The 12,931-nt window shown below is 45.0% G+C and overlaps 1 protein-coding gene and 3 non-coding genes across 5 annotated transcripts; all 4 read left to right on the top strand.

Annotated features, from left to right (window-relative positions):
* Nucleotides 1–827: 827 nt before the first annotated feature.
* rpsa (ribosomal protein SA) lies at nucleotides 828–12,263 on the top strand. Of its 2 annotated transcripts, none has more exons than XM_078532075.1 (7): nucleotides 828–948; nucleotides 2,022–2,190; nucleotides 5,574–5,692; nucleotides 6,259–6,504; nucleotides 10,420–10,548; nucleotides 10,867–11,110; nucleotides 12,089–12,263. In XM_078532075.1, the coding sequence occupies exons 2-7, from the start codon at nucleotides 2,058–2,060 to the stop codon at nucleotides 12,181–12,183; spliced, it is 966 nt and encodes a 321-aa protein (XP_078388201.1). In that variant the 5' UTR covers nucleotides 828–948; nucleotides 2,022–2,057; the 3' UTR covers nucleotides 12,184–12,263. The 2 variants fall into 2 exon arrangements, with proteins under 2 accessions (XP_078388201.1, XP_078388202.1); XM_078532076.1 differs by having other exon boundaries at nucleotides 904–952.
* On the top strand, nucleotides 4,438–4,590 carry LOC144669871 (small nucleolar RNA SNORA62/SNORA6 family). Its single transcript, XR_013573772.1, has one exon. It is a non-coding gene; the product is annotated as a small nucleolar RNA SNORA62/SNORA6 family (small nucleolar RNA).
* On the top strand, nucleotides 5,776–5,936 carry LOC144669872 (small nucleolar RNA SNORA62/SNORA6 family). The gene has a single exon (XR_013573773.1). It is a non-coding gene; the product is annotated as a small nucleolar RNA SNORA62/SNORA6 family (small nucleolar RNA).
* On the top strand, nucleotides 9,498–9,650 carry LOC144669873 (small nucleolar RNA SNORA62/SNORA6 family). The gene has a single exon (XR_013573774.1). It is a non-coding gene; the product is annotated as a small nucleolar RNA SNORA62/SNORA6 family (small nucleolar RNA).
* Nucleotides 12,264–12,931: the final 668 nt, after the last annotated feature.

Genomic DNA, 12,931 nt, shown 5'->3' with positions numbered 1-12,931 from the left:
CAACCATTTCCATCACTTTACTGATGAGGTAGAGTAGACAGATGGGGCATAAATTGGCTGGGTTGGATTTGTCCTGTTTTTTGTGTACAGGACATACATGGGCAATTTTCCACATTGCTGGGTAGATGCCAGTGTTGTAGCTGTACTGGAGCAGATTGGCTCGGGGTGCCGCCCAGGGTTGCCAAACCTCCAGGATTGCCCTGGGGTCTCCAGGAATTGAAGATTAATCTCCAGGACGCTGCTGCAACAGCAGCGCAGGAATAGGGAGGATTAAAAAGACTTTTCTTCAATTTCTTTTGAACATCGTTTTTCGTCGTTATAAAAATATCAGCAATAGCCAGGGGGTTGGGGGGGGGTGGCGGAGGGTGAAAAGACTGTTTGACTGGGCAAGGGAGCGGGGATGAAAATCTCCAGAGACACATCCAATAAGAGTTGGCAACCCAGGCACTGCCTGAGAGCACAGGGGAGGCAGGTTCAATTGAGGCATTCAAGAGGGAATTGGATTATTATCTGAAATGGAAAAAAAAATTGCAAGTCTAGGGAGGGGAGGCAGGGTGGGGCACCTTCAGAGGGCCAGCACAGACACGACAGGCCGAAAGGCTGATCCCTAAGCGTGTATCCAACCGCACCCCCCCGCGCACAGAGAGCCCGCAACCGCCGCCGTCCAGTTCCACGTGGCCCAGTCCCGGGAGACCTGGTACTGGGACAGGCCCAAGTCTGCACCATTTCCCTCACCCAGCCCGAGTCTGCCCTCTGCTGCCGGCCGCAGGGCCTAACTCCTCACCAGAAGCCTAATCCGCCCGCGTCGCCCCGGCAACGGCCCCGGAAGTGAACGGCCGGAGAGCTGCGAGCTGATTGGTGGGGGGGCGGGGCCGGGTCGCCTATAAAAAGCGTCACTTCCTGCGCACGCCCTCTTTGCCGCCGAGCTTCCACACGGCGTTGTACCGAGTGAGTGACTGGAGTGAAACGGGAACCAATCGAGCCTCGCTGCACACACCGGGCCTCCGCATTATAACAATAACAACACCTTACCGAGTGTCAGAAAGGAGGGGGGAGGGAGGATCATTGAAGCGCTTCAGTCACGGAGTGCGGGACGGGTTAGGCCTTAGGCCTCAGGCTTTAGGCCTCAGGCCCCAGGCCCTGAGCGCTCAGGCGGCCATCAACATGTGGTTGCTTTTACTCGCTGCTATGTCCTCGCTGTGGGGGGGTGGGGGTTTTCGAGAGAAGCGTCGGCCCTAGGCCGCAATCACGTGTCAGAGGGGCCACCAGACAGTAAAGTGGCACCACGTGACCCTGGATGGTCCTGAGGTCAATTATTCCAAGTCACGTGTCAGTGAGGGGCACGGTTCACAACTGGAGCTGACAACTTAAAGGTTGGCATTTATTACCCATCCCCAATTGCCCTTGAGAAGGTGGTGAGCTGCCTTCTTGAGATGCCTGTTGCCCCAGAATATGGTGTAGATACACCCACGGTGCTGTGAGGTAGGGAGTTCCAGGATTTTCACCCAGCAATATAGTTCCAAATCAGGATGGTGTGGAGGGGAACTTGGTTCCCATGCATCTGCTGCGTTTGTGCTTCTAGATGGTATATATTAACATCACCAGCACCTTGCCAAGAAGAAGCCTTGGCTAATTATGGCACCACCTCTTGTGGATTGTACACATTGTAGCCCTGGTAGACATTATTTTCATGCTGTGCCAAGCCACCATGGTCACCAACCATCTTGGCAGGTATGAGTCACACAGACTTGATCTAATTGCTGGTCTGTGCTGATTTGTTTGAGAGTTGGGGCAACAGTGGAAATGGTTGGACAAAAGCCAAATACTGCAGATGCTAGAAACCTGAAGTAAAGACTGAAGATGCTGGAAATTCTCAGTGCCTGTAGAGAGAAAGGGTTAACATGACCTTTCATCAGAAGCTCCTGATGAGATATTCTGACACTTCAATTGTGGAGTAGTAAATTTGTGTGCCTGTGTTCTATGTTTGGATCTGTTTAAAGTGCCGGACTCTTGTCCCTCAGGTTACCCATCGTTGCTTTTAACGGGAAACGTTCACAATGTCCGGAGGTCTCGATGTGCTGCAGATGAAGGAGGAGGATGTCCTCAAATTCCTTGCTGCTTCTACCCACCTGGGCAGCACCAACCTGGACTTCCAAATGGAGCAATATGTCTACAAGAGGAAAAGTGATGGTAGGCACCTGGCAACTGAGTCAAAGAGTGAAGCTTAAAGTACACCCGGAAAGATTACTTGTCATTATGTAGAGTTAGTGTCCAGTCCAAAGCTGAAGGTCCCAGAAAAACCCATTGTAATCTGTTCCAATCTGGTATTTTAGACAAAATTGGTTGCATTTCCTGTTGTAGTTGGGAACTGTTAAATCACTCCTGTTGTGGCTTCTTTAATATTTGGGCTGAAGTTAAGGGATGTCACTGCTGGGGAAAGGAGCTCTTCTATTCAAGCACCTGGTGTTGGTGTCCAGCTCCACTTCAGTAATGTGCTGCACTGCCGATCTCGGCAGAGATACTAAAGCTGTGATGTCAAGTCACTGTGATATCCCATTACCTCTGGCTGTCCTTAAAATGTGCTTCTTTATTTGAACCTATCTTAATTTTTTTTTGTCTGATTATGTGGCTGTGAAATGCCATGATGCGTTTTAATGGTACTGCAGGTGTACAGGTATCGGACCCCGTATCTGGGACACTCGGGATCTTCCGGAGTTGGGGATTTTACGGATTTTGGGTCCTGCATGATGCCCTGATAAAACATTTTAAAAAGTATAGAAATAAAACTAAAACTACAAAGTCTTTTACTTACATTTATTGTTTAAGCTTTTTACTTTTCATTTACATCTTCGTTGTTTTATTATTTCACATCTCAACCGAAGAAGAGTCCGCTGTTGTACAGACACAGGCTGCAGAAGTTGAAGGCTCAGGCTCCGTCTTACCTCTTTTTTTAAGTGGTTAAATATGTGGGCTTTTCTTTCCAAAACACCTTGTATTTTGTAGACCTACATAATATGCTACTCTGCAATGAAGCTCTTCTCCATCCCCTGAACCAATTCCTCCGTAATGTTTATTCGCCTGTTAAAGACACTTTTTCCTGTTCATCCAACACACCATTTTCATTATCATTCTCATTCTTTTCTTATTCATGACCATGTCGCATATTTCACTATCTGAACTGGAGCATCATTGTCAACATTCAGACAATTTTTGACAGTTTCCTTGTCCAATAACTTGGCTTCAGCAAACCTTGCACATAAAACTGCAATGACTTTTTCCTCAAGACACACGGAAGCCACTAAAATCAGGCTAATTTTCACAATCATTTAAGAATATGATAACGCCACAAATTATGCCATCCATTTATCAAAATATCCTGGGGTGCATTGGCCCAGGCCTTTGCAGCATTCCAGTGTGCATCTTTAACAATTCACTAAATCCCAAGCCTCTACTGCATGTAGTGAACATTTTGTGTGTGGATTCAGCCTTGTACCTGTATATATAAAGACAAGCATTTTTTCCACTTCTCATGCCTGGCTTCACTTGCTAGTTGTACTGTAGACTGTTGCAGCCAGCAATGCCCTTTAGGGAAGGAAATCTCCTCAGCAGGCTGAGGAGAGTTTATTCTGACAGTCTGGCCTCAATTTGAACTCTGGCCCGTTAAAATCACCCAGTTTCCCCAATTCCTTTGCTTTTTTTTTCGTTCACAGGATGTGGGCGTTCTTGGTGTGATCAGCATTATGGATGGCTTCTCGTCAGGCCATTTCAGAGGGCCGTGGACCACATTGCTGTTGGTCTGGAGTCACATGTAGGCCATACTGGGTAGGGACAGCAGATTTCCTTCCCTAAAGGGCATTAGTGAACCAGGTGGGTTTCAGTGGCAATCCAGTAGTTTCATAGTCGTCATTACTGAGACTGGCTTTTTATTCCAGAATTATTTAATGAACTAAATTTAAATTCTCCGGCTGCAGCCGTGGCATTTGGATTCGTGTCTTTGAATCTTTAGCCCAGGCCTCTGGATAACTAATTCATTATTTTACCGTAGCCTAAAATTAAACGGCTTAGTGACATACTTTCTTGTGATGAGAATGTTAGTTGTGAGCTTGCTGTGTTATCTCGCAAGTAGTAGTAAGGGTGTCCTGTCTACAGGGAGCCTCTTGTCTGGTGAGGTGTTAAGGGGGGTGAAATTTCAGCACATTGGTGCTGCACAGTGCACTGAGAAAGACAGAGCTATATTTTTTACCTCAGACCATATTATGTTAAAGCTGTATGCCTCTCTGTTGAGGCAGCATGCACCAGTCCCAAGAGGAAGATTCAGGTCCTGGAGACCGTGCAGAGAAGGGCTGAGGGACTGATGTGCACCATTGGGAAATTGACCAGGAAAAATTTGGCGTCAGCCTCCAAGGGATGTGGAGTGATTCTGTTTTTCATTTTCTTTCCGCACATTCTTAAAACTCAGTGCTGAGGTCAGTTCCTGGCCAATGAACTCTGAGTGTCGGAGATGTGCTACAGTAAATTGGCAGGAGTTTCGCTAACACCACTAGAGTCTGACTTAATGAGTGGAGTTTGATAGTAGTTCCTGCTACATCTGTACTGCCTAGTATTCCCTTGCACTAGGGAATGTCCAGGTTCCTGTGCACTAACCTAGAAATAATTGAAGTTAACGGATTTGGGTTAGGAAGGGGCGAACTGTTATCCTGTGCAGCCTTGTTATGTGGCTGGAGTTTGAGGCTCTGAGTAATGATTCAATGTTATCCAAAGAATCTTCTTCACCCTCCTCATCCCTGCCCTGGAATTGCACTGTCCTGTACAATGCAATCTGCTTGGCTAATTAGGTTGGTTCATGAGTTGTCTCCAGCCTCTGCTGTCTGTTGCCGGTAGTGGTGGTGGAGCATTTTCCTCCCTTCCTGTGAGGTTTCTCCTCTTGGGCTTCCCCAGCCCTGGGCTGCTGTTAGTTGGAGAGGAAGGAAGAACTTGCATTGATAAAATGCTTGACACATTCCCCCGGATGTCCAAAAGTGCTTTACAACCAATCAGTCCTGAAATCAAACTCTGATCTTAGCCCTGTGGGGATAAACTCAAACTCTGGAATTCTCTCCCTAAACCTCACTGCATCTTTCTCCTTAACACCCATCTCTGTGACCACTTACTTGTCTTAATAACTTCGTGTGGGTTCAGTGTCAAACTCTTTGATGTGGCTCGTTGAGGTGTATTGGGCCACCACTATGTTAAAAATGTGATTATAAATGCAAGTTGTTTGTAGGGTGACCAACCTTTTCATAGAATCTTGCAGCCCAAGAGGCCATTTGGCCCATTGCCCTGTGTTGGGCTGTTTGAAAGAGTTGTCCAATGAATTCCACCCTGTGTTTCCCCGTCACCCTGTAAATCTTTGAGAATCCAATTCATTTTCTGGATACTCGAGGTGCTTCAGAGACACTGGAGAGGCCGGGGGAAAGAGGGGATTATATAGAACGCTGGATAATAAACCCAGGATTAATTTTGATCCCCTACTTTATACGTTTGTGTTTTATTCTTTATACTCATATATGTTTGTATGTTTTGTTTATTAACAGGTATCTATATCATCAACCTGAAGAAGACATGGGAGAAATTGCTGCTTGCAGCTCGTGCCATTGTCTCTATCGAGAACCCAGCTGACGTCTGCGTCATCTCCTCCAGACCGTTTGGGCAGGTGTGTGCAGAAGCAATGACCTGTCTGTGCTCTGTATTCTCCATCAGCCGCTGTTATCATTGTGCCATGTTGTGTCTCGTAGAACTGCACGTTATTAAAACCTGGGGGTTAGGGCTAGTACCTTGGCCAGTGATCTCTCAGGTGTCGGAAATGTGCTACATTAATGCTGGCAGGTTTTTCGCTAACACCACAAGGGTCGGTGTGACTCGATGAGTGGGGTTTGATAGTAATCCTTGTCACAGTTTATCTCAAACTAGACTCAGAGTTTAATTAATGTTGATGCATCAGTATTACTGCGGAGTACCACTTATCATTTAGCTGGAGGTTTTTGGAAGCTGATAATGGAAACGTTAGAGGAGATTAAGACTGAAAGGGGATTTGAGAGATTTGCTTTGTTTTAAAATCCCTGCAGAAGTTTGAACATTGAAACCATGTTGGGAGTTATACATGTGTGTTGTCTGCTCTGGGAGGCACTCGACTGTAGCAGAGCTGTGTATGAAGGCTCGGCTGAGTTACCAATAAGTTCCTTTAACGTTTGTTTACCATGATTGCCTCTGCTCCCTCAGCGTGCTGTCCTGAAGTTTGCTGCTGCCACTGGCGCCACCCCCATTGCTGGAAGGTTTACCCCAGGTACATTCACCAATCAGATCCAGGCCGCCTTCAGGGAGCCCCGTCTGTTGGTGGTGACAGACCCTCGACAGGATCATCAGCCCTTAACTGAAGCATCATACGTTAACATCCCCACCATTGCCATGTGCAACACTGACTCGCCCCTGCGTTATGTGGACATCGCAGTCCCGTGCAACAACAAGGTACAGCTGTCTAACTGAATTCACCCGATGTTCTTTAATTGTTGTAACTTTAACTTTATTCTGAAGTTTCCGTTTTCTTTCTCCTCTCTTGATCCTCTAAATAGACGGGTAAGTTTCCTGTTCTTGGGCCTTTGCTGCCATGAAGGGTATCTTAGAACCATCCACTTTCTTTATTCATCCAATTAATATGAACAGTGGATGGAGTGGCCAGGATGGAGAGCCTGTTCCTGGGGACTCGAACATACGAAATAGGAACAGGAGTAGACCATTCGGCCCATCGAGCCTGCTCTGCCATTCAGTAAGATCATGGCTGATCTGTTTTTATTACTAATTCCACATTCCCATCTACCCCTGATAACCTTTGATCCCCTTGCCTAACAAGAATCTATCTACCTCCTTCTTAAAGATATTCAATGACCCTGCCTCCTGAAACAGAGCCTCAAAGTCACACAATCCTCAGAAAAAATTTCTTCTCCTCATCTGTCCTAAAAGTATGACCCCTAATTTTAAAACACTACCCCCTAACTCTGGACTCACCCACAAGGGGAAACACGTCCCACGTCCCCTTTTTCAGTACTATTCAGGACCTTGTATATTTCAATCAAGTCACCCCTCACTCTTCTAAACTCCGATGGAAACAAGCCCAGCCTGCTTAACCTTTCCTCATAAGGCAACCCACTCAATCCAGGTATTAACCTAGTAAACTGCCTCTAATGCATTAACATCCCTCGTTAAATAAAGAGACCAAAACTCCACAGAGTATTCAAGATGCGGTGTCACCAAAGCCCTGTATAACTGAAGCGTAACATCCTTACTTTTATGTTCAATTCCTCTTGTAATAAAGGATAGCCTCCATTAGCCTTCTTGATTACACGCTGTACCTGCCTACTGACTTTTTGAGTCATACACGAGAGCACCTAGATCCCCCTGCACCTCTGAATTCTGCAGTCGTTCTCCATTTAAGTAATACTCTGCTTTTTTTATTCTTCCTAACTTCACATTTCCCCACATTGTACTCCATCTGCCAGAATTTTGCCCACTCACTCAACCTATCTATATCCATCTGCAACCTCCTTATGTTCTCTTCACAACATACTTTCCTATTTACCTTTGTATCATCTGCAAATTTAGCTACCATGGCTTTGCTGCCCTCATCCATGTCAATGTATAAATTGTAAAATGTTGAGGCCCCAGTACAGACGTCTACGGGACTCCACGCTTTGCATCCTGCCAATCAGAAAAAGACCCATTTATGTATACTCTGTTTTCTCCCAGCCAGCCAATCTTCTATCCATGCTAATATGTTACCCTCTACACCAGGAGCTTTTATTTTCCGCAATAACCTTTGATCTGGCACCTTATCGAATGCATCCTGGAAATCCAAGTACAGCACATCTGTAGGCTCCCCTTTATCCACGGTGCAATGAACTCCAATAAGTTAAACATGATTTCCCTTTCACAAAACCATGGTGACTCTTCCCAATTACTGAGAGTTTTTTTCTAAGTGCCCAACTATAACCTCTTTAATGATTGATTCTAGCACCTTCCCCATGAGAGACATCAGGCTAACTGGTCTATAGTTTCCTGTTTTCTGCCTCCCTCCCTTCTTGAATAGAGAGATTATTTTGTTACTTTCCAGTCTGCTGGAACCTTTCCAGAATCTAATGATTTTGGGGAAAATTAACAGTGCATCTATGACCTTGTTAGCCACCTCTTTTAAGACCCTTGGATGAAGTCCATCAGGACCTGGAGACTTGTCAGCTGGCAGCTCCAGCAGTTTGCTCAGTGCCGCTTCCCTAGTGATTGTAATTTCACCAAGTTCCCCTCTCCCTTCCACCATTTGATTTACGGCTATTCGTGGAATGACTTTTGTATCCTCTATAGTGAAGACAGAAGCAAAATATTTGGTCATTTCATCTGCCATTTCCTTATTATCGACTTAACACCCCATTCTCACTCTCTAGAGGACCCAACACTCACTTTACTTAGTGTTTTCCTTTTTAAATACCTGAAGAAGCTCTTGCTATCCGTTCTTACATTTCTAGCTAGCTTCCTCTCATTCTCCAGTTCTTTCTCCTGATTAATCATTTAGTCATTCTTTGCCATTCTTTATATTCTGACCATTCGTCTGACCTGCCACTCATCTTTGTGCAGTTATATGGTTTTTCATTATGTTTGATGCTTTCCTTACTACTTTAGTTAATCACGGATGGTGGTTCCTCCCCTTAGAATATTTCTTTATAGAAGGAATGAACTTATTCTGAATAATCTGAAATATCCCCTTAAATGTCTCCCTCTGTTCCTCTATTGATTATCCTCTAGCTTAGTACCCAGTTCACTTCAGCTAGCTCAGCTCTCTTGCCCACGTAGTTGCCCTTTTTTAAGTTTAAAATATTAGCCTTAGACCCACGCTTTTCTCTTTCAAACTGGATGTAAAATTCAATCATTGTGGTCGCTGCTACCTCGGGGTGTCTTTACTCTGAGGTCACAGAGAGTCCCTCGTTCTGCTGAGGATGCTGCTCCAGACTAGTCGATGCCAAGAGAACAAAAACATTTTCCCTTGTCAAGTGCTTTGTTCCAGTGTGAGATTTTGAGAGGGACTAAATCCTGAATTGCTTCAAAATGAGATGGCAGGTAACAAATGGGAGCAAAGTTGAGCTGAGAGATTGAAGAGCTCGGAGAGTGGCCACTCTAATACCTCATTTCAGTAGGGATCTGGAGTCTAGTTTAATACTATATCTAGTTGTAAAGAAATTTAATTGGAATCAGCTAAAGCATCTTTCAGAAAGGCAGATCATGTCTGACATATTCAGGTGAAGTATGTGGTGGCTGGGGAAAGGCAATGGATGTGGTGTAAATGGACTTTCAGAACATTTTTGTCAAGATGCCACACAGGGGACTATAAAAGGATATAGAATTAGGGACAGGGTCAGAAATCTGATTAAAACCCGGTCTCACCCAATTTCTTGGTAGTGGTGGGTTTGCAATATATGAATGCACATTGCTAGAACTTGGAGCTGAGGCCAGTCAGTGGCCGATGAACTCTGAGAGTAGGAAATGTGCGACATTATTCTGCAGGAATCTCTAACACTGCTCGAGTCTCTGGCTCAAGTGAGCAAGGTCTGGTAGTAATTCCTGCTACATTGCCAGTGTAATGCCAACGGGTTCAGTAGCAAGCAATTAACTGAGACACTCTGACTGTTTAGGACTGCTCAACTGGTAGAATGAATAAATAAATAAATGGGTGTCATCATTTGTAGTCTGGAATTGTTTCAATAGAGTATTACAAACAACTCTTGGAATTATGATAGTTTATGATCTTAATCTTTCAGATGAGTCAATTGAGATTTACTTCAATAGAATATCTAACAAGGGGGGGTGGGGTGAAGTGGACGCTAAACAGGATTTTGTGTTGCAACAGTATTTACATTTCATGGCTTTGTGGTGTTCTGCGGTTGTATATAATTTCTTTGTAATGTGAGGTTTCAGGTGTTGCTCACTGCTGCCCTCAAGGATCACGTGAATGGAGCAGGAAGGCTTCTGATAGCTGTGGAACAGCACTGCCCCTGTGAGTTCTTGTCTTCTGGTGACATTGGTACTCATTGAGATGACATTGTCCATCTCTCGTAGCAAGCAGCATTTGGACATGTCCAATGAGTTGCTGTTACAAAGCACTGCTGACAATTGTTCTGTTTGCATTGTAGATCGAGGCATGTTGAAACGGTTAATGATACCACATTAAAGAGATGCAGTCAAATCCACTGCAAATGATGTGTTGGGTTTTGTAACCTTGTGTCTTTGCATGCAGTTCAGAAGACTCTAGAATTTATCTCAAATGCTGTTAGGATTTCAATCTTTCATTGCAGGTTTAAAGGATGGGAGCCGATGAGCATAACTGTTTGTCTTGTCTGTTAGGGTGCCCACTCCATTGGTCTGATGTGGTGGATGCTTGCCCGGGAAGTTCTGCGTATGCGTGGTACCATTAGCCGCGAACATCCGTGGGAGGTGATGCCTGATCTGTACTTCTACAGGGATCCTGATGAGGTGCGTTTGATAAATGGCTGATTAACTTGCTTTTGAAAGTTTCTCGGGTTGCCATGCGTTCTGGTAAACTACCTCTGAAATCTTCTTGTTCCGGGAGGTCTTTGTGTCGTGGTTTTGATTTTTTAATTTCAAAATTGAGGCTTCAAAACTGGAATTATTTTGTTGGGAGAGAATCAGGTTTGGTTGCGTGATTATGTCACTGATGCACCACTCCGGCATCCGGCTAAGATTGTCTTTGTAGGTGTAGGCATCTTTCCATTGGATTGATGAATGACTTGTGGCCGTTGCTTATAATTGTTTTTACCAATCCTGTTGTAGATTGAGAAGGAGGAACAAGCCGCTGCAGAGAAGGCTGCTGGTAAGGAGGAGTACCAGGGAGAATGGACTGCTCCCGTTGCAGAGTTCGTTCAACCTGAGGTTACCGACTGGCCTGAGGGAGTGCAGGTCCCTTCCGTGCCCATCCAGCAGTTTGCAGCTGCAACTGGTAAAAACCTGGCTGAGACACTGGAGGCAGCAAGTCCATACGCGAAGCCAGCAACGTTCACTCCTGAAACAGCTACAAGTGAGTTTAGGGATAAACAGCATTTTCTGAATGATTGAGGTCAGAGATGGAAGGTTGTGTTGGGGGAGGGCGGGGGTGGAGGTGACCTTTAAAGAGCTTTAGTTTTTTCTGTATCCCCCTCACCCGTGTGGTTAACATTTCCTTCTGGTGTACAGTTCCACTTACTGTGCAACATTCAAGAGACTTCCGAGCCCCATCTTCCACTTAATATCTGCTCACGTGCTGTGATCACCACAAGGGTTTTGATTTCCATTTCCAGACAAGCACAAAAGATTATTGTTGGAAAATGTTGACTGATTTCTGACTTCCCAAAGCCTTAATCTGTGCTAATGAGTATCCCATTTCCAGCTTGTCAGCTATCCACCTTGCATTCAATAGGAGTTATTTTCAGATTCGGGTGGGTGTATGATATTTCACTATATCACAAAGGGCAGAATTCACCGTTGCTGGTAGATTTTGTGGATTGCAAAATAAAACTGGTCCAGCATTTCTACCAGGCCAGAATTCAGCCACCAGAGACAGTCCAAAGCAGGATCCTGTAACCTGTGATAGTCCAGGACAGAGTCTGGTAGCCCAGTGAAAACTATTTTTAACAAAAATGAAACTGGCTGAATGCAATATTTGGTAGGATTATACAGTTCAAGTTTCAAGGTCTGCGATTTCTGGTTTGCTGAAGTATCTGGGAAACATCCGAATAGCTATTTGTGGAGAGGGAAAATGGGGATGTCAATTTGGCAACAAAGTGGAAGCTGGAGTAGGGGATACCCACTGCTAATTCTGAGATGCTTATGGAATAAATTTACAATTCTGAATCCTTTCCATGATAAACCCTTGTGAAGGTGCTCAAGTTGGAGTGTTTGACTCATCATTTGATTGCATTAGCACTTCAGGATCCAGTATTGGCTCCCTCTCCTCGTGACTGAGGATCTTCTGAGTGCAGGATTTCTCTAATGCTTTTCCCTCTCTTTCTTTTAACAGAGGACTGGAGTGCTCAGCCTGCTGCCGAAGACTGGTCTGCTGCTCCCACTGCACAGGCTCCAGAATGGGGTGGTGCTACCGCTGATTGGTCCTAAGACTGGGTTGGAATTGGCCAGAAAACTCACCTGCCTGTCTGCATTTGGTTGAAAAGGAAATAAAATGATTTGTTTTTAAACATTCTTGTTTGGTGTAATTAATTTAATCTTTCCTTTGATTCCAGTACTAAAGGAAAAACAATTGGAGCTCTGTCCCAAGTTAGTTTTTACTCTTCTGTTGCACCTGATCAGATGTTGAGGTTGATGTTTTCCTGGGCACCTGATACCCCCTCTCAAATGATTGGCACAAACTGACTGAGGTGGAGTCTGCTGTAATTGAGAAACTGGCTCGGAACCAGTCCCCTCAATCAGGCTCTTCAGCCTTGGTTTGTGTTTCTGTGCTCTTGCCCTTTATGAGGCTGGGCCTGCCACATTCGGGCTTGGTGACAGGGCTGTGTGGTGTTAGTGCAGGAAACAGTTTCTGCTCTGTGAGAGCAGCCTTTGACTGGAACATCTTGTTATCCCTGAGCATTTATAAAGTAAGAGGATAACTACAGTAGTAAATTAGGGACATGAGTTTCTTTGTCAAGAAGCAATATTAATTATTCATTAAAGGGATGTAGGTGCTACTTGTAAGGCCAGCATTTATTGCCCTTGAGAAGGTGGTGGTGATCCGCTGCAGTTCATGTGGTGTAGCAGTGCTGTAAGGGAGGGAGTTCCAGGATTTTGACCCAGCAACAGTGACAAAACGGTGATATATTTACAAGCCAGTGTGAAGCCAGGCTTGGACAAATTTCCATGACCCTTG

Source organism: Cetorhinus maximus, chromosome 29 (assembly GCF_964194155.1).
Source record: "Cetorhinus maximus chromosome 29, sCetMax3.hap1.1, whole genome shotgun sequence".
NCBI classification, from domain to species: Eukaryota; Metazoa; Chordata; class Chondrichthyes; order Lamniformes; family Cetorhinidae; genus Cetorhinus; species Cetorhinus maximus.
Note: the sequence above shows the minus strand (reverse complement) of the source record. Positions and strands in the feature narration are given on the sequence as shown.